The 20,622-nt window shown below is 40.2% G+C and overlaps 3 protein-coding genes and 1 long non-coding RNA gene across 5 annotated transcripts; 2 read left to right on the forward strand and 2 right to left on the reverse strand.

Moving 5' to 3' along the window:
• The first annotated feature begins 6,451 nt into the window (after window positions 1-6,451).
• Window positions 6,452-8,269, forward strand: LOC123714529 (SET domain-containing protein 4). The gene has a single exon (XM_045668803.1). The coding sequence runs from the start codon at window positions 6,562-6,564 to the stop codon at window positions 7,939-7,941; it is 1,380 nt and encodes a 459-aa protein (XP_045524759.1). The 5' UTR covers window positions 6,452-6,561; the 3' UTR covers window positions 7,942-8,269.
• A 492-nt stretch (window positions 8,270-8,761) lies between these two features.
• On the reverse strand, window positions 8,762-10,035 carry LOC123714530. The gene is made up of 2 exons (XR_006754326.1): window positions 9,642-10,035; window positions 8,762-9,242 (listed from the first exon to the last, which is right to left on the reverse strand). It is a non-coding gene; the product is annotated as an uncharacterized LOC123714530 (long non-coding RNA).
• A 600-nt stretch (window positions 10,036-10,635) lies between these two features.
• Window positions 10,636-18,349, forward strand: LOC123714744 (endoplasmin homolog). Of its 2 annotated transcripts, XM_045669221.1 has the most exons (5): window positions 10,636-10,841; window positions 10,943-11,041; window positions 13,257-13,672; window positions 14,655-16,481; window positions 17,596-18,349. In XM_045669221.1, the coding sequence occupies exons 1-4, from the start codon at window positions 10,784-10,786 to the stop codon at window positions 16,440-16,442; spliced, it is 2,361 nt and encodes a 786-aa protein (XP_045525177.1). In that variant the 5' UTR covers window positions 10,636-10,783; the 3' UTR covers window positions 16,443-16,481; window positions 17,596-18,349. The 2 variants fall into 2 exon arrangements, with proteins under 2 accessions (XP_045525177.1, XP_045525176.1); XM_045669220.1 differs by lacking the exon at window positions 17,596-18,349 and having other exon boundaries at window positions 14,655-16,510.
• Window positions 17,532-19,372, reverse strand: LOC123714745 (solute carrier family 35 member E1 homolog). Its single transcript, XM_045669222.1, has 2 exons — window positions 18,813-19,372; window positions 17,532-18,280 (listed from the first exon to the last, which is right to left on the reverse strand). The coding sequence occupies exons 1-2, from the start codon at window positions 19,117-19,119 to the stop codon at window positions 17,661-17,663; spliced, it is 927 nt and encodes a 308-aa protein (XP_045525178.1). The 5' UTR covers window positions 19,120-19,372; the 3' UTR covers window positions 17,532-17,660.
• Between the last annotated feature and the right edge of the window lie 1,250 nt (window positions 19,373-20,622).

Here is a 20,622-nt window from a genome sequence, read left to right on the forward strand (position 1 = left end):
TGTTAGTCTCAATACCCAAGTCAATCCACAACCGCTTATATTTCTCGTTGATACAGGTTCTTGCGTAAGTTTGATAAAAAAAACTCGATCACGTCCATGCCAATTCTCGTAGATGATATAATCCAACTCAAGGGAATAAATTCTAACAACGAAACCGTACCTACCTTAGGCCATTTTCAACTTCAATTATTTGTAGGCATTAACACAAACATCGCTTATCGATTTCACGTTGTAGAAGAAATAGATTTAGGTTATGACGGGATAATAGGTACCGATTTTCTCAATGACTTAGACGGCATTATAGATTACAATTCTGATATCCTAAAAGTTCACTATCAAAATTGATTACAATCGTCCTGTGTATAAGATATATCACCGTAGTGAGACAATAATCGAATGCACTGTCTCTAACCCGGAACAGAAAGTTGGAATAATCCTAGATCAACACCTTTCAGATTCTCTTTTAATAGCCAAATGCATTGTTTCTGTAAAGAATAATAATCGAGTTAATATATCTGTGGTAAATACATCAGAAGAGCTAATAACGTTAGATTCTGACATCAAAGTTAGAATTCAACCCCTCCATGCCAGTTCCTTCCAGGTAGATCCTAATATTACCTCTGCTAAATCATCAATTTCCCGTAGGAAAGAAGTACTGAACCGATTAAGAACTGACCATTTCAATGATGAAGAGAAAAACTACTTAACCGATATTTGTTCACAATACTTCGACATCTTTCATTTACCAGGTGACAAATTGACAACCACTGACCTCCTTAAGCACGAAATCAATACACACCCCGCTGAGCCAATAAATGTGAAATCTTACCGCTTCCCGGAGATCCATAAAAAAGAAGTGGACAAACAGATTTCTAAGATGCTCTCTCAAGACATCATCAAACCGTCAACTTCACCCTGGTCATTCCCAATTTGGATCGTACCCAAGAAATTAGACTCTTCAGGGGAGACAAAATGGCGCAAAGTCAATGACATATCGGTAGGTGAAAGTTACCCAATCCCACAAATAAATGAGATCTTAGATCAGCTAGGACAGAAAATACTTCACTACCCTTGACCTTTGTTCTGGTTTTCACCAAATATCCATTACAGAAAAAGATACTCCTAAAACAGCTTTCACTGTCCCTCAAGGCCACTTTGAATTCAAACGTATGCCATTCGGGCTAAAGAATGCCCCTGCAACTTTCCAACGGCTTATGAATACTGCGTTAGCAGGATTACAGGGTATTCTTTGCTATGTCTATTTAGACGATATCGTTATTTATTCCCACGACCTCAATTCCCACTGTGATAAACTGTCTAAGATCTTTCATAAATTACGTAAACATAATTTGAAACTACAACCGGATAAGTGTGAATTTCTACGTAGAGAGGTCGGATATTTGGGCCATGTAATCAGTGAAAACGGGGTTAGTCCTAACCCTGAAAAGGTAAAGCTGTTTCCAAATTCCCGATACCGAAGTGTCCTAAGGATGTGAAATCATTTCTAGGACTTGTCTCATATTATCGCCGATTCATTCCAAATTTCTCAAAAATTGCTAAACCATTAACTACTCTGCTGAAGAAAGATGTTTTATTCTATTGGTCAATAGAACAACAAACAGCCTTTGATGATTTAAAAAACAAATTAATTTCCGCTCCTATCCTGATTTACCCAGACTTCACGAACCCATTTGTGCTATCATGTGACGCGTCGAATTATGCTATATCAGCAATACTATCCCAAGGCGAAATAGGTAAAGATCAACCTATTGCCTTTTCCTCTAGAACATTGAATAAAGCAGAGGTAAATTATTCAACAACGGAAAAGGAATGCCTTGCTATAGTATTCGGAACAAAATCTTTTAGACCATATTTATACGGACACGGATTTACTATCGTCACCGACCATAGACCTCTGAAATGGCTTTTTAATTGCAAAGACCCTGGCTCCCGGTTAGTCAGATGGCGACTGAAGTTAGAAGAATTTGATTATAAAATCGAGTACAAGAAGGGTAAAATAAATAGCAACGCTGACGCACTCTCTCGATTCCCAGTAAACCCGATACAAAGTCCTAATCATGACCACATTCCTTCCACTACAGGACAAAGTCAGCCTTCCAGTCCAATTACCCTTGAGGATCTTGGTGAAATACCCCTAATACCCATTGACTCTGACAGCTTACCATCCGTAGACCTTCTTGATAATGAAGACCCATTAACTGACCTCTTGAACCCTGAAGATAGAGAACATCCACCTCAAAATGACGATCCTCTAAATCCACAAACTACTCAGAATCCCGAAGAAATCCCAAATCCATCTTCACCCGCTCTCAATAACGAAAGTTATTCCAACTTTTGAAAACAATATCTAATAAATTGTTTAGTAGTAATGCTAAAATACAAGAATATAATGACAACATTCTCAAAACTAGTTGTAAACATATTATTATACCCACCTCAATAGACCTCGATGAATCGAATCCATATATTGAACAAATTTTGAGTGAAATCCAAGATCCCTCTGAAATTCTACAAAGGGAGAGAACACTATATACTTGTCTTTCTTTTGAACTTAACGGAAAATATATCTACTTTCTTTTCACTAAAGTCTACCATTTTGATAGCTGTACTTACGAGGAAATCTTTAAAAGCCTTCTACATACTAGGTCTATACTATCCCTTTCAACTACATCTTCCACAGATCATGACATTCAAGTAGCCTATACTGACTTTCGTAATAGCTTTGATAAACACACCTGGTCCAGAATTTACAATATGTTCTCCTATATTTTTACAAATACCAACATAGAAATTAAGATATACCACGACCGCCTCATATATCCTTCACCTTCGGAAATTCGTAAAGTATTACACGACAACCATGATATACTCATAGCGGGTCATCTTGGTACTGCACGCATGTTGAATAGAATAAAAGAAAAATATTATTGGAAAAACATGCGTTCAGATGTGGAAACCTATATAAAGAATTGTTCACTGTGTCAAAGTAATAAAGCCCTTAGACAGACGAATCGCGCACCCATGCAAATAACGACTACTTCTACAAGACCTTTTGAGCGTATTGGTATGGATCTAGTTGGCCCTCTGCCCGAGGCCGGTCTTCAATCTCTCAAATACATCCTTACCATGCAAGACGACCTTACTAAATTCTCTTTCGCGTATCCCATTGCTAACGCCACTTCTGAAGACACATTCGAATGCCTTGTCCATTTTATATCACTATTCGGTATACCTAGGATGATTTTGACGGATCAAGGCACCAACTTCACTGCAGAATGCGAATTCCTTAAAATAAAACAAATTTGGCCTTCACCTTATCACCCACAAACTCAAGGTGCTCTAGAAAGGAGTCATTCAACGCTCAAAGAATATTTGAAATCCTATGTTAATGATAATCACACAAATTGGCATAAATATGTTTTTACTGCCATGCTATCATATAACACGTCTGTCCACGCATCTACTAACTTTACTCCCTATGAACTCCTCTTCGGCCATAAGGCTTATATCCCTGACTCCGTCTATGAACAACCACCCGATGTAACTTACCCTGAATATATAAAATTCCTTCATCATAGACTTAAATTATCTAGGGAAAGGGCAACCGAAAACATCATTAGATCTAAGGAAAGGTCTAAAGGTTATTACGATAACCATTCACGGCCAGTTAAATATCAAGTAGGCGACTACGTTTACCTTAAGAACCACGTGCGCCTACGAAAGGCTCTGTCACCCTTATGGAAGGGACCATACAAAGTAGTAAAGATTAATGGACGAAATAGTCTCACCTTGCTTATAAACCGACGCCATGTTACTCATCATTACGACGAGGTTAAGCTCGCATCTAGGTCTAGTTCACCAGATCAGTAAACACTAAATCTAATTATTAACTCCTTAAATTATTATAAGCCCTTAACTCAATAAGCCTCTGATAAGTTAGTCTAATATCTTCTATTCCTCTTTCAGCAATTCCTCCATGGCTCAACAATTCATCGAACAGATGGTTAATAGCCCCGGAATTGTTTCGATCCTATAGGCTCCCTGAATCAAATTGATAGTTATTTAAGTGTCGTAGTCCCTATAGATGTCTCATATATAAAACCTCACTTAATAAATTTACAACGTAGTATAAGTTATTCTAAATTAATTTGTGAATAGAGTTTAGCGTTTAATCCTTTAGAATGTAAAAATCTATTTCAGCCTGTAATAATTCAATATGAGGATATGACTCGCTATAGCGAAGCTATACCAAATCTTGCCTCACATCACTCAACGAAAAGGAGTGCCTTAGTAGGTGTCATAGGTACTATCTCTAAGAAGTTATTCGGCACTATGGACGAAGAAGATGCCATACGCTATGATGGCATAGTTAGAGAAATTCAATCAGATGAAAAGAAAATAGCTTCGTTTGTAAAAGAAAATATTATAGTTACGACATCAGCCTTAAAGACATTCAATAAATCGATTAATATCGTAGAATCAAATCAACGCGAAATTTCAGACGCACTAAGTGCTCTCCGTACGGCCGTTGAAAATATTACGATTGAATCTCGTGAATTAAAAATTCACTCTCGTGTCCTAGAACTGGTATCAATGATAGGAAATAATCTCTTGACTATATCTTTCAAAATACAAGATCTGGAATAATCAATAGAAATACTTATATCTGCAATGACGTCATATCACGCTCTTCTTCCGTAACTCCTATCTGCGAAACAGATATAATTACTAAAGCACTTACCTCTATTCCTGAAACGTGTAAAACGAAATTCTTCCATGGTCATTTTGAAATTTGGCAACCTTTACAACAGAATAGATGGTTATTTGTATTGTCTGAAAAAGCTAAATTAAGCGTAATATACAATTTCACACAAACTATAGAATTAGAAATAAGTGGTAGTGGAATTTTACACTTACCTGCTGGTAGTGTTGCATACTGTAAAGACTCCAAACTCATAGCAAAGGATTATCCAGTTATTATACTTAAGCCCTTAGAAATAAGACTAGCCATACTAAATGACTCTTGTTATAATATAGATAGTTATTCAAATATAAGTACTCAATTACCCACTGTTCATCTAAAGAATATAGATCCTGATTCAATTATCTATGGAAAACAAAATGTCTTCAAAGATTTAGATAAGTTAGTAAATAAGCCAAATATTGTCCTATATGAAAACTCTTATAATATAATTTTAATTGTTGTAGTAATCTTAATTTTAAGTTACATTATATTTAAAATATGCAAATGTACTAGTGTTTACAGGAGATTCCCATTTAAGCAAAAGAATGCATCCGCTCTAGATCCTGTCTCTAACTCCTTTCCAGATGTTGTTAAAAGACGAAGTTTTGCTCCCCCATCACTTCGCATAAGCAAAAATTAAATACCTTTTTCTAACTCTCGTAAACTATCCCCTTCAGGGTATAAGTTTACTCTTAGTCGGGGGGTTGTTACAACTCCTCTATGCATCCTATATTGCTGACATACCCTGTGCTATATCCTCGTCATCATTTCTTCCCATGCATCAACAATCTTACATTCCCATCAAATCAGTCTTTCTCCTAACTCTAATACGAGCGGACGTGCTAATATTTTATTTTCTATTTTCTTTGTAAATTGTAATCTGTGTTAATATACTTATGTGGAAATTATTATAATCTTTTTTTTAAAAGATCCCAAGCGATTTCCGCGTAACAATACGATATATTTTATTATTATTTTGATGCATATTTGAAATTATCTCTCAGTATGAGTGTATAACTTTAGGGGGTTTTATTCAATATATTATAGGGTTATTTTAAGTTGGTCCTACATTCTGGAGAAGATGGCATAACTGATTAATATGTAATTTATAACCAAATTTATTTTTAAATTAAATGATGTATCTCAGTTTTAACAGTTATAATTAACATTCCACATCATTCATACAAAAGTACTCCCACAGCCCACTGTACAATTCAATAACTGCAATGATCATCGTGTAAATATAGTATACCATAAACGTCAAATCAGTGTTTCCAGATCAGAAGATTTCCCTAGATTTAGGGGTTGCTCTGCCGAAGTAGGGGCAGAATAGGGGGAAAGAATATTTAGAGGTTTTCTTAGGGGAAATTTCAAAAACACGCCATAGGAATAGGATCCGTATGGTTAACCTTACTAATTGTTCATTCGTTTTCCAAACATCGAATAAAACTTGAAGCTGTCAATATGTGTTCTATTACAGACACTTTGCGTAATGCCTTTCATTTCCCAACAACCCCAACAGGGCCGACGCTTCAAAGAATCGCGCCATAGCCCATGCCAACATCCGCTTGGTGAGGGGGGGGGGACCTCTTAGGGGATTTCTGGGGGAAATCAAATTAGTCTAGGGGTACGTCGCCGTAAGCATCTGGCAACACTGCGTCAAATTTTAATTCTAATGACAAGCTCTAACTCCTAAGCAGGCAAGCTGTCGATAAACGATATCGGATAATACGTAAACAATAAAAGAAGGTACCTACCGGACTTTTAAAACTGCAATATACTATATCGTCGTTGTAATGGGAAGAACGCGTCGCAGAAGAAAACTCAAAAGAACTAATTGTTTTGAGACTTGCAATTATAGTTCTGATTTGATTATGTTAAACTCTTGGCTATCCAAAAGTGGAATTCAAAGAAGCAAAAAGTTAGTCCTTAAAATTTTTTCTGATTGCAATCGTGGTGTATTAACAAAAAAAAGGATCAGAGCTGGAGATGAACTACTAAGTCTACCACTAAATTTGACTATTAATGTAACAACTCTGCTTATGGATGAAGAATTTTGTGCAATATTTTTAGACAGCAATATCCTATCGCAGCTGAGATACAAACAAGCTATTTCATTCCAATGTCTATTAGCATTCTATTTGCTGTTTTTAAAAGTGCAAGGCAATCATTCAAAATGGTACTTATACATGCAGAGTTTACCAAAAAATTATACAGTGCCATATTTTTTAACAAATGAAATAAAGAAGTTTCTAGACCCTAATATATTGTGTGTAATAGAAAAACAACAACATATTATTAATTCTGCTTATAATCTTCTTAATGATTTATTGAATATAGCAATTATAAAAAATGAATATAAAAGTGTGCATCTGTTTAAAAGCACCTTCAATAAATCTGATTTTGAATGGGCATACTTTACTGTTAATACAAGGTGTGTCTTTATGGATTTGACTAACCTTTTGAACTTGACACATATGCAAAATACAATATTAAGTATTATTAATGATAATACAAAGATATCTTTGTGTCCATTTTTAGACATGATTAATCATAGTGCTTATGCTAAAAATGAAACTAAACTTATTGTCAACAAGGAGTTAAACAATTTACCTATAGTACATTTAAAAGAGAACCTGTTCTCAAAGGTTAACTTCTCAATTTATACTAAAACTACTTTTGAGGCATACTCTCAAGTTTTTATTTGTTATGGAGATAGCTACAACTTAAAACTTATTACTGAATATGGTTTTTACATTGCATCCAACAACTTGGATTATGTTTCTATTGAATATGAAGAAATAGTTGCATTTCTTAATTCTATTAAAAAGAAAGTTTCTCAAGAGCAATATAAGTGTATTTTGAGGCATGGACTTGACAAGGACTTATATATTGACATCAAAGGAATGAGCTTTAACTTGTATGGATTGCTTGTAGTTATTAAATATTTTTACAGAAAGGATGTTGATGTTAGCCAGTTATTGTACTCTGCAGCTATCTGCTCCTATGATAGGGAATTGTTTGATCTTATTAAACCTATTCTTATAAAAAAACTAATAGACACTGAATATAATGTCAGTCAATTACAAAAATTTGATAAATGTGTAGCCCTCTATAACTGTATTGTACTTATGTCTCACCAAATTAAGATTTTAAAGAAATTTTGCAAATATTAATGTCAGTTTGTACTTTATAAAAATAGCAAAAAGTCATAGACAAACAAAACTGTTTAAGAGTAAAACCATTGTGTAATAGTGAATAAAAGAACGACATATTGTAAATATAAATGTTTTAATCCCATAATCAGTTAAAGCAGTAAATCACAGTCAAGTAATTTTATTTTCATTATAAACGATTTTGCTACAGATATAACAATTTTAAAGGTATTAATTAAAAATTATACATTGTAACCATCTATTATAATAATTAAAATCAAAGACGTCATTGACATAGGAATTTACAACAAACAGTCAACAACCAATTATCATGAAAAATTATATGAAATAATTAGGATGTTGTTTTATTTCCATTGCAATACCCTTTTCAACAAGTGGACTTGTAAAGCGGTCAAAGGTTTTTCCCATGCATATATAGACTGGTCTATGTAGCCGAGTAGCCAATCGGCGCGCTAAGTTTGCAGCACCAGCTTCATCCTCTCCAAGCAATGCAGTGGCAGCAGAACCTTCTCCAACCTCGCGACTACCTGGCATACCTAGGGCTACATTTGCCAGCCGCAATTGCTGCTCACCTATCCATATAAGCAATGAACCTTTCATACAGAGTGAAGACACTTTACATATTCTTTCTCCACTCCATATTTCAAATTCGTGTATTTTCCAATTACTTTTACGATACTGTATATTCCGCGTTGATGTTTTTTTCGACGGAAATATTGAATTGTCCATCATTGTATAAATAATAAGACTGGTCAAATCAAAGAGTTTGACGTAAATTAAAAACCTCACAAAATAAGACCATAATGGACTGTTAAATAACCGATTAAGTTAAAATCATAAAACTCTGCGTTTGTTCTTTTTTTTTCCTTTCTTGGCCTGCACGCGTTTGTTCTTTGGCTGATGATATTAATTTATCCCTAAGGGGAAAGGCAAAGGTCTTTGGCTGGCTTTCATCTACTTCAAATCTCGTATTGAGCACTGTCAAATATCTCTAACTTCATTTAAAAAAATGGTTTGACAACTCTTGAAACTGTGTTTATATTAAATTTGTTTGACATTTAAGAATACGGGTCTAAGTTTAATCATAATGTGAGGCCATCCAAACTATACGGTATACAGTTTGTTAGTGTAAGTAAAGTAGCTGTCACTATTTCCCTTACTCCACTTTAATTTCATTAATACTTTTCGTCTGTCGCATAATAATAAAAAACGGAGGCGTTTATTAGACGTTAAATGTACTTTAGTTGTGATTGTAAATGGCTCGAAGGACCTAAATGTACGGTTCCTGGGTCGACGGGGTCCTTTAAATAATAGAGGTTTATTAGTTTACTCTATATTAACCACTCGCGTGTTACAATAGAATATGAGCGAAATAATGACGTGCTAATTGCTATGTACCGATTGAATGCAATTTTAACAGTTAAAGAGAGTGCCTACGTCTGGCTTTGCTCTCGGGGTGTAACTCCCATGATTTCGGAAATCGTTACAATTATAAGTGATAGAAATGTACAGCCATGGCACGCACATAGGAAATCGCAATCGCAATCGCAATCGCTTGTAAATGAGCAAAATGTGCGAACCTTGTCACATACATAGGGATCATCACGCTTATAAAACTAAGAAAGCCTGAGTAAGCAAATATTCTACAGAGTAGACTACGCAGAGTGTTCTGAAGAGTGGTTTGCGTTGATCCCACCTACCTCGTTACAACACCGCAGCTGCGGTATTTATTCTAATTCATCAGCATCATCTTGATGGCTGGTGCACTCGTGTGAAGCGCTTTCTTTTGCGAACTAGCGAGCTGTAAAATCGACTCCTAGTGGGGGTCTTCCTTGTGCAATACGATCTCTATTTGTCCTTTTTTTAAACAAAGAGTATATTCCTCCCTCAAAGGCCGGCAACGCATCGACTACAATGGTGTCCATGGGCTGGGATGACTACCCTTTCTAGGCGTCTCGTAAGCTTGTTTACCCTTCTATCTATTTATTCATATGACTCATCTGATTACTAATTAATAAACCATTTTGGCTCGTCGCACATTCCTTTTGCACAATTAAACTACAACTACAACATGTAATTGTGTGAACTTTATGCTAAAAGCGTTTACTAGTGATAATTAATACAAAAGTAAAGAACAAGCAACTAACAGCGACACAAATCTCAATAATTCAGTTCTGTGTCGCTGTTAAATGTGAATATCGAGCAGTGTTGACCTAGTGGCTTCAGCGTGCGACTCTCACAGTCGCTCATACGATGAAGGAAAACATCGTAAAGAAACCGGTATATCTTAAATCCAAAACTCTAATCTACTTTTTTATGAAATGTTCAAAGAAACATATACAATCTGAGGCCAATACTGGATTGTTAAAAGAAAATCGAATAGCGTTAATCGTGGTATATGTCTCGTCTGACCTCGGTCAATAAAGATCATTTTCTTTTTATAATATTTGAATACTGTAATTTTTCTATGTTTCTATTCTACTCACTACTGCATTTCATGAAAGGCGATCTGGTAACACTGGCACTGCCAATCACATAGAGACATTTGTTTAAAGCTTCTTTCTATTTGTTAAAATATATGTCGTGTAGTGATGCTATTGGTTTTTAGAGAACGTTAGGTCGACTGACTAATTCAGATGATATGGGATTGGCTGTTACGGTTATTAAGTGATTAAAAACACTGGCCAAAAGTTTGACACGTTTTGATGTAGTAAAAGAAGGTTCGCGCATCGGCGTCATTATTCATTCAAACGGTAGACGGCATTAATTTAAGGTTTCAAGTAATGTTTGAGGTGCCGGTTTTAGTTTAAAATTTGTGTATATCTACAAAAGTATTTATTAGATGCTATTTGAAATGAAACATTTAATTCTACTTGTTTTCGGCGTGCTATTTCTAACAGGTAAGGTTTAAAGATATAAGTATTTAGTTTTATTAGTAGTTTGTATATTTTGAATAAATGTTGTTTAAAATAAAGATTTTATACATATAATATATTGGCAGGATGGTCAGCTGGGCAAGAAGCTGGGTTGGGAGTGGGCACTGTGGAAGAGGTGACTGTAGATGCTGACCTTGGTGCATCCCGGGAAGCCTCAAGAACTGGTGAGTACTATAGGAACCATTTAGAATTTACCTGTATGTTTGCTTGTAAGAAGGCCAAGTGCTTTTGTGTCAAGCACACATGAATAGTTTTGTAAAGTTAATAAAAGATAATAATTTCTATAGTATTTAATTTCAAGGTAATTTACCTTAAGGGGAAAATGTTTGAGCCAAAATACTATCAAATCTAATCCTTATACCATAAGGCTATTTTTGCATTCAATAAAATTATAATGATTATTTAAGCATGTTATCTACATGTTGAGTTAAATTATTGTAAGTTTTTATCTAATTCTTTTAATCCAGTTTGTATTATCAGTTCCTATGATTATTTCAATATTTTCTTGTATTTATAAAATTATTAGTATTACAACACTTTAGTAGTTCTGAGATTAGTCACATCTATTATTAATCTGGGCTAATTCTAGAAAAAAGCAAAGAATATAGTGTCCCAATCTAGTTATGATTTTTTGTATTTGCTATTCTAAGGCGTTTGACTCTCTGAAACATATATATGGCAAGCCTCCAAGTCAGGAGATAAACAATAAAAATATAAAAATGGTATAACCAGGTTAAAGAGATATATTAGGAGGGATTATAGATATTGAATGAGGATTAAGACAGGGAAACCCTCTGTCACCAAAACTGTTTTTGGCAGTTCTGGAGATGTATTCAGAAAGTTATGTTAGGTTACAATATGGACTAATAGTAAATGGCAAAAAAATTACCCGCTTAAGCTTTTCAGACAACCTGATTTTATTTGCCTCAACATGCAATGAATTCATTTAAAGAATGGCCACAGAACTTGACATGGAAAGTAGGATTGTCTATCTTAGAATTAAAGCCAAATGCAATCAGTACTATTAAACAACAATGTTACAAAATATGTAGCTGAATTCTCGGACCTCAGTCAGACAATATCAAATTGACTAATAGCAAAACCTAAGAAGAGCTTTTGGGCGCTTAGAGAAATCATGAAAAATAAGAAAACTCGCATGGTCATTAACAGGAACATTTTCGATATTTGTGTGTCAAATATCTATGGAACAATTAATGATAGAGAAGAGAAGAATAGATAAAATAAGGAATACATTGTTAGGGGAACAACTAAGGTAGCAGATGTCACAATGAAAAAAAATAAAGGTAGTGGAAATGGGCGGAGCTCATGGTAAGAGGCACAGAGAAGTGTTAAACTGATGCCTGAAGTACATCAATAAAAAAGAGGAAGACAACAGTGCAGGTAGAAATAGAAGGATTTGTAGGAGGCCTTTGCAAAAAAGAGCGCATATAGCACTTAGGAATGAATGAGATGGTAGAAATTTTACAAAGGTTTTTATTATTATTGTTATTATATGTATATCTAAAATTATTTAAGCCAATGTTTTTGATCTTAGGGTATGTTTTTCAAGATGTAAGTTAAATTCAGTATTAAAGTAATCAGAAAGCTAATTAGAAATGTATAAATATTCAGGGATCAGAGATCAGATCAAAGCTATAAATTTATAAAAATCTCCCTGTGATACAGTAAAGATGTAATATAGGTGAAGTAGTTATATAATGTTACACTTTTTATCTTTTAAAACTCTCATCTTTGATTATCACTCTCAGTTGAGTTTTGAGCCATAATGAATCTACAATGTGATGGTGCAACCATGGTGATTCACGCCAACGTCCACCTTTCTCGCTCCATAAACCGTATCTGAAAATTGATCTATTTTTAACTGTACATTATAATTTTCGATATTTTCGTATTAAAACCTACTGCTGTGAGGTGAGATGCAGCGAATGAGGCTTGTCTGACACTCGATGTAACCGCTGAGAGGCGTGGTCCTGGATGGCTCGCGGCGTATCCGCTTGTCTTGCGCCCACCTTGCCCGTTACCAGTGGCGCTGTTGAGTGGAAATCTTATTTATATATTTGCAGTATTTGAATTAATAATTTTTTTTATTATTATTTATTAAATGTAAGACTCCAACAGTTCACTGACGCAATCTAAGCGGGCGTAGCGCGGTAAGCTGCGACCTGCCGGGCTCCCGGGCCTCCGCGAATCGCAGCCGGAAGGCGCGGGTGGGGCCCTCGGGCGGGCGCGAGGCTTCTGCGGGTTTCGTCGTTTCGCACCGCTCCATTCTTCTGGCCAACTTAGTTTTCGATCGATACGACGTCGACTGTATCCATAGCGACCGTCTTCCGTTTCCTATATTGCATTATTTTTTTACAGACGCGGAGGCCGTGACCCGCGAAGAGGAAGCGATCAATCCCGACGGGCTGAGTGTGGCGCAGCAGCGCGAAGTGCGCGAGCGAGCCCAAAAGTTCACGTTCCAGACGGAGGTGAACCGCATGATGAAGCTCATCATCAACTCGCTGTACCGCAACAAGGAGATCTTCCTGCGGGAGCTCATATCGAACGGCTCCGACGCGTTGGACAAGATTCGGCTGTTGTCGCTGACCAATCGCGACGTGCTCGACGCCACGTCGGACCTCAGCATACGCATCAAGGCGGACCCGGAGCGGCGCATGCTACACATCATCGACACGGGCCTGGGCATGACCAAGAACGACCTCGTCAACAACCTCGGGACTATCGCCAAGTCGGGCACCGCCGACTTTCTATCCAAGATGCAGGACCCTGAGAAGGTGAAGTATTTTAATGAAATATCAGAATTGATAGCGGCGATCAATATAAAGTGATAATGGTAATAATGAGTATGGCGCAATTATCTCTTATTATGTGTCATTTGATTTTCCGACGAAGACGTAGTCAACGACGAAAAGGGCTCACGGGTACACACATGAGTCATGGGAAGTCAAGGTTTACTACTGTAATGTTCCGGAAATCTAATCGATAAATATTTATATTTAATTTTCACTCAACTTATGACTTGAGGTTTATATATAGAGAAAAATTCACAGAAAAACTAAGTTTTCATTCCGAAAAACCGAGCAGTCTCCGGTTAGGCTAAGTAAAATCACTTTAGGAGAGACGTAGTTCGCGGGGATGCTAGTTTATCATGACGTGTTGGCGCGTTCTCGCGAGAGGATTTATTCTTTCATAGGATTTTCCATTTTGTGGAAATTGGAATGTCATTAAAATATAGCTACCTACATATGTATTCGAAACGACCACCTTTGGCTTTGATCTGTTTGGCCACGAGTTTGAGCACCGTTAACGAGTCGGTCACACTTAATAGTAGCTTTTTCTTTTTTCTCTTGCTCCTGAAGCGCGGGGTACAAGGGTTTTCCTTGTCTCTAAGACTGCGTGATTAGTCCTGTTAAATATTGTAACCGGAAGCCTCAAATGCAGACAGACGTTGGAGTTTAGCGCTCGTGTTGTGTTTTCCAGATTTGAGAAGGGAGTGGATGTTTTATTTACGTTAATACGAATAAGCATTATTAGATTCCTTATTAATGTTTCGATTTTACCGAGTCGACAGATGAACGATAACGATTAATATTAATCGAGGGGGAGAGTAGTCCGGCGAAGGCCGTCCCGTGCGGACGCGTCGTTAACGGAAGTTCTTCTTCATACCAGTATCGCCCCGTGAACTTCAGATGTATTCAATTTTAAGAACAACCCTCGTATTGCTGTCGAATAATAATACTCGGTAACGATTCACAGAGCGGCAACCAGGACACGAACGACATGATCGGACAGTTCGGCGTGGGCTTCTACTCGGCCTTCCTCGTGGCCGACCGCGTCACCGTGGTCTCGAAGCACAACGACGACGCGCAGCACGTGTGGGACTCCGACGCCTCCTCGTTCAGCGTGGCCGAGGACCCTCGCGGGAACACGCTCAAGCGCGGCACTCACATCACGCTGCACCTCAAGGAGGAGGCCGCCGACTACCTCCAACCCGACACCATCCGCGCGCTCGTCAAGAAGTACTCTCAGTTCATCAACTTCCCCATCTACCTCTGGGCGTCGCGCACCGAGAGCTACGAGCTGCCGGCCGAAGACGAACCCTCCTCCGACGACGACGCCGACGCGGACGCGCGCGTCGAGGACGCGGCCGACGCGGAGCCCGAGCGCGAGGCGAAGCGCGCCGAGCGCACCGTGTGGGACTGGGAGCTCATGAACGACAACAAGCCCATTTGGACGCGCAAGCCGACCGAGGTGCGCGACGACGAGTACACGCAGTTCTACAAGACGCTCACCAAGGACACGGCGGCGCCGCTGGCGCGCGCGCACTTCGTGGCCGAGGGCGAGGTCACCTTCCGCGCGCTGCTGTTCGTGCCGCGCGTGCAGCCGGCCGACAGCTTCAACCGCTACGGCACCAAGACCGACCACATCAAGCTCTACGTGCGCCGCGTCTTCATCACCGACGAGTTCAACGAGCTGATGCCCAACTACCTGGCCTTCGTGCAGGGCATCGTCGACTCGGACGACCTTCCGCTCAACGTGTCGCGCGAGACGCTGCAGCAGCACAAGCTCGTCAAGATCATCAAGAAGAAGCTCGTGCGCAAGGTGCTCGACATGCTCAAGAAGATCCCGGACGACGAGTACGAGCACTTCTGGAAGGAGTACTCGACCAACGTCAAGCTCGGCGTCATCGAGGACCCCTCCAACCGCTCGCGTCTCGCCAAGCTGCTGCGCTTCCACTCCTCGCGCGGCGAAGACATGACCTTCCTCGCCGACTACGTGGCGCGCATGAAGCCCGCCCAGAAGCACATCTACTACATCGCCGGCACCGGCCGCGCCGAGGTGGAGCGCTCGCCCTTCGCGGAGCGTCTCGTGCGCCGCGGCTTCGAGGTGCTCTACCTCACCGAGCCCGTCGACGAGTACTGTCTGTCCTCGCTGCCCGAGTTCGACGGCCATAAGTTCCAGAACATCGCCAAGGAGGTGTTCGACCTCGACGACGGCGAGGCCGAGAGGGAGGCGCTGGAGGCCGCGCGGGCGCGCTTCGAGCCCCTCACCAAGTGGCTCGGGGAGAAGCTCGGCGCGCACATCACTCGCGCCGCCGTCTCGCGACGCCTGGCGCGCTCGCCGGTGGCCCTCGTGGCGACCGCCTTCGGCTGGACCGGCAACATGGAGCGCCTGGCCATGTCCAACGCGCACCAAAAGGCCGACGACGCGCAGCGCAAGCACCAGCTGTCGCAGAAGAAGTCGCTCGAGATAAACCCGCGCCACCCTGTGGTGCTGGAGCTGCTGCGCCGCGTCGTCGACGACCCCGACGACGCGCTCGCGCTCGACACGGCGCGCACGCTCCTGCGCACGGCCGCCCTGCGCTCCGGCTACCTGCTGCAGGAGGGGCAGGCCATCGAGTTCGCCGACTCCGTCGACGCCATGCTGCAGCGCGCGCTGGGCCTGCCGCCGGACGCGCAGCCCGAGCTCGACGAGCCCGAGGAGCCCTCGGCCGACGACGAGCGTCCGGACGCCGGGCCCGAGGACGAGCACGACGAGCTGTAGACTGCATTTTTGTGTGAACGAGGAGAGCGAACGTCGAATGTAAATAAATTATTCCTACCTTTTTTTAACTCGTCCACTCATTTCCCTCGCCTCGGAACTGCGAGTGCAACATCTTCTATGTGCTAGTGCTCCCTAAAACTTAGTGAAACTCTAGAGAGACACCATACCTCCGATGCTACCTTATGAACCTTAGTATTTTTCTTTGGACCACACAATAAGGACAAACACATGATAAATTGACATACATACAAAAAATATAAATAACGTGCGGACACGGCCGGCGAAATCAGGTAGGTACAATAAACCAACCAGAAAATAAAAATACAAACTATAAGAAATTATCGGTACTCTGTGCCAATTCTACTCTTAGCTGAGGCCAGAGAGCCATGAAAGATGTAAAACTCTGTGCAATTTCATTATGGTATTAATTGGAGTTTCTGCCGACCGTTGTTCGACAATGTGGGATGACGGGATAAATATTGAACCTATCCTCGTATTTACTTAAAATCGCACTTTAATTATTTTTAAACGACAAATGGTACGAAAACTCCAACCTCGTCGAACGGGTTAAATACTTCGGAGACCAGACATAACTATTGAACTGCAATATACGTCTAACGAGGCTGGTAAAGATAGTGACATTCTGGAGATAAAACCAGAGAACTTTGAGAATCTTTTTATATGTAGTGTGTATGTTACCACTTCCCAGTGTTTGTTGTTGTACGGTTTTGAGTGAAACCGAGGCAGGAAACCATGATGCTCCGGGTGTACGATACGTAGATTCTGTGCTCGTCAGGTTTGTGACGTTACCACTAAGTTGTATTAAAAATGAACAAGATAACGACGAGGGTCTCTTTCTTGACCTTGATTTTTTACGCAAAACAAATGTTGTATTTCATTGAACGAATAATGGATTACTAGAACGTGTGACAGTGCTCGACTCGAACGACACTTTTCTATAAACGAGCACTATGAATATTTTAACTTAGCACAAAAGCTAAAATTATGACGCTAAGGAGCTAAATATTTTTGTAGCGTCAACTACAATTATTTCGATGACCCGAAAGTCAAGTCAAGCCAAAATGAGAATAACGATTCAAAAAAATAACATATATTTACTATGAACGTAAAAATATATATTTATTTCATAAAGACTATTAGGTAGAAGTTGACGTCGGTTCGTCGACGGCAGTCGCAATAGATCAACCGAGAAATTGTCTAAACGGGCAGCAGCGGCCCGGCCGATCGGCTCAGCTTGGCGCGGTTGTAGAGCAGGACGCCCAGCACGGCGAGCGTCATGCCCGCCACGTTCAGCGGAGGCGCCGGGTTGCGGAGCACCGCCAGCGACGCCAGCACGACCACGGCGCGTTTCGCGGCCGACGCCACGGCGTAGGCTAACGGTGTGACGCGCGCCAGAACGCTGAAGGCGGCCACGGCCTGCAGCCACGCCAGCACGCCGTCCGCCGCCAGCAGCGCTCCCGCCCGCGCGCTCGTTCCTGCGCCCGTCCGGCGCCACGAGGCCACTTCGCCGCCCTCGCTCAGAGCCCACATCGGCGCCAGCGCCAACATAGCGAGTGCGCTAAGTGCCTGCAGTAGCCGGAGCGGGTGCGCTCGCGATCCCTGCATGACGCGCTTCGTCAGCAGGTGCTGCAGGCTGAGCAGCGCGGCGGCGGCCAGGGCGGCGGCGAGGCCGGCGGTCTGGAAGTGCAGCTCCGTGGCGGAGGCCAGCGCCACGCCGGCGGCGATCACCACCAGTGCCGCCTGGACGCTGCGAGACTGACGCTCGCCGAATATAACCCACGCTAGAGCCGCCGTCCACAATGGCGTTGTCGCTTTCACTGTGTCAAATTCTTTTACATTAAATAAATAAATACACCGGAGTAGGATACCGCGCTCTCAGACATATAGCAGTGGCGTTAATACTTGATGTAATGGTAAATATATACAAAATTACAAGTTTAGATCGTCTCCACACATGAACACGTAAAGGATGGATGGTGCTGCTCTTCCTCCCTCGAACCTAAAGGGAGGATCTTCAACAAGCCTTATATTAGTTTTGATTTTGATTAGGGAGATTTTGCATAATTAATTCTTTATTTATTTAGAGGGATAAATTACAATGATAAAGAGAAAATAACTTAAACATTAAAAGTAAAACACAAACTAGATTAAATAATACATATGTACAATTTAAACATTTTGGCTGCAGCATCCTATGCCTGCAGATATGGAGACTATCATTCAATATATAAAATTGTAGCAAAGTTCTATGTAAACCTAGTTTGAAGTAGCCTCCGCTTTTGATGAGATTTGTGACAAAGTCATAATTGGTAAATCCTCATGCCTTCTAATAAATAAACTTTAGCTTACCAGTATGAGCATAAGAGACTGGCACTTTCCATATGGATACTTGTGAGAAGACTGTAGTTAGAAACTTGGCAAGCGCCAGTGGTACTAGCGCGCGCAGTCGGCAGGCAGACGGCAGCGGTGGGGCGCCGCAAAGTGCTAGCGCGGGTGCGCTACACGCCGCAGTCGCCGCCAGCTGCACCAACGCCACCGTTAGCGGAAACGGAAACTCGGTGAGCACGAGCTTGCCAACTACATTACTGGCTGAGCTCAGAGCGTACCACGCCGCGCACAGCGCCCCTATCACCAGCGTCTCGCGGCGCGCCCTCATTGCGACTCCTTATACAATTTACATATCGCTTCAACTGTTTAAGGTCTACCACTCATTCTTTTTGTAGCTTTTAAGTTACATAAAAATATTGGATGCTGTAGGCTGTTTATAGGTCAACAACAAGATTCGGATTTTCTCCATTAACGTAAACTTGTAAACATACACATCAGACACACTTAAATTAGAAAGTACATAGAACAAACTTTTAACGTACGACGTAGTAAATATAAACTAAAAAGTAAAAATATTAGATACGTACTTACGACTTACGTATTTACTAAATGTCAACTGTCAAACATCAAATACACTAAATCACTTTTTGACTGGCGTGACCCTCGAATTCGCTTAACGAAGATCCCCAACTGGCATTAGCTCAAGCTTTGTAATGTTACCAGTGACCCTAGCCTCAGACTATATCAGAGATAGGTCATTGATCATTACTAAAAGCTGGTAGTCTGGTACGGTTTAAATTTTTTAAGAGTCTCCTCATAACTCTTATTTTATATAGCAGGCCAAGTAATAAGAATATTACTTTTATTTTTTTATTTTAAAAGGCACACAAAACACATGACATACAACAACACGATACATGCTTGTGCATCAATGTGTATAACAATTGTGCACAACATTTAAAGGGCAACATTACAATGACAAAGAGAAAATAACTTAAACATTAAAAGTAAAAGACAAACCAGACCAAAAAATACAAAATACATAAATGTGCAATTTTACATTTCAATATATTTCTACTATGCAATTGTCATTATTGGACGGATCAACAGTGGCTGCAGCATCTTACGTCTGAAGACATGGAGACTGTCACTAAATGGATCTGCTCCGCATGTACTCAGAGCCTCGTTCAATACAGATAGAGATCTGTTTAGGAGAGCATTAAAACCCACGTTGGTCCTCACTGCACGAATGTAAAAAAGGACTGAAGTGTTTCTTGTGTTCCTCATTAAGAGGAAGTTCACTTGACTTAAAACATTAGGTAAATCTACCAACTTATTTAAGATTTTGACAAATATAATGTCCATCAGGCGGCGTCTGCCGCGGAGTGATTGCAGGTGAAAGAAAACTAATCTTTTTTCATACTCGCACTTATAGCTAATTTTATCATTTAATCGGCATAGATGTTTGGAGAAATGGCGATTAATTCGTTCGATTACGTCAATATGGACCGAATATTGACAATCAAAAGCGGAGGCTACTTCAAACTAGGTTTACATAGTACTTTGCTACAATTTTATATATAGAATGATAGTCTCCATATCTGCAGGCGTAGGATGCTGCAGCCAAAATGTTTAAATTGTACATATGTATTATTTAATCTAGTTTGTGTTTTACTTTTAATGTTTAAGTTATTTTCTCTTTATCATTGTAATTTATCCCTCTAAATAAATAAAGAATAAATTATGCAAAATCTCCCTAATCAAAATCAAAACTAATATAAGGCTTGTTGAAGATCCTCCCTTTAGGTTCGAGGGAGGAAGAGCAGCACCA

Source organism: Pieris brassicae, chromosome 9, assembly GCF_905147105.1.
Source record: "Pieris brassicae chromosome 9, ilPieBrab1.1, whole genome shotgun sequence".
Lineage (NCBI taxonomy): Eukaryota > Metazoa > Arthropoda > Insecta > Lepidoptera > Pieridae > Pieris > Pieris brassicae.

Coding starts and splice junctions, on each gene's coding strand:
- LOC123714529 (XM_045668803.1), top strand. CDS start 6,562: ATGGGAAGAACGCGTCGCAGAAGAAAACTCAAAAGAACTAATTGTTTT.
- LOC123714744 (XM_045669221.1), top strand. CDS start 10,784: ATGCTATTTGAAATGAAACATTTAATTCTACTTGTTTTCGGCGTGCTA. Junction 10,842..10,942: donor CGGCGTGCTATTTCTAACAG/GTAAGGTTTAAA, acceptor ATATATTGGCAG/GATGGTCAGCTGGGCAAGAA. Junction 13,673..14,654: donor AGATGCAGGACCCTGAGAAG/GTGAAGTATTTT, acceptor AACGATTCACAG/AGCGGCAACCAGGACACGAA.
- LOC123714745 (XM_045669222.1), bottom strand. CDS start 19,119: ATGAGGGCGCGCCGCGAGACGCTGGTGATAGGGGCGCTGTGCGCGGCG. Junction 18,281..18,812: donor AGTCTCTTATGCTCATACTG/GTAAGCTAAAGT, acceptor AATTTGACACAG/TGAAAGCGACAACGCCATTG.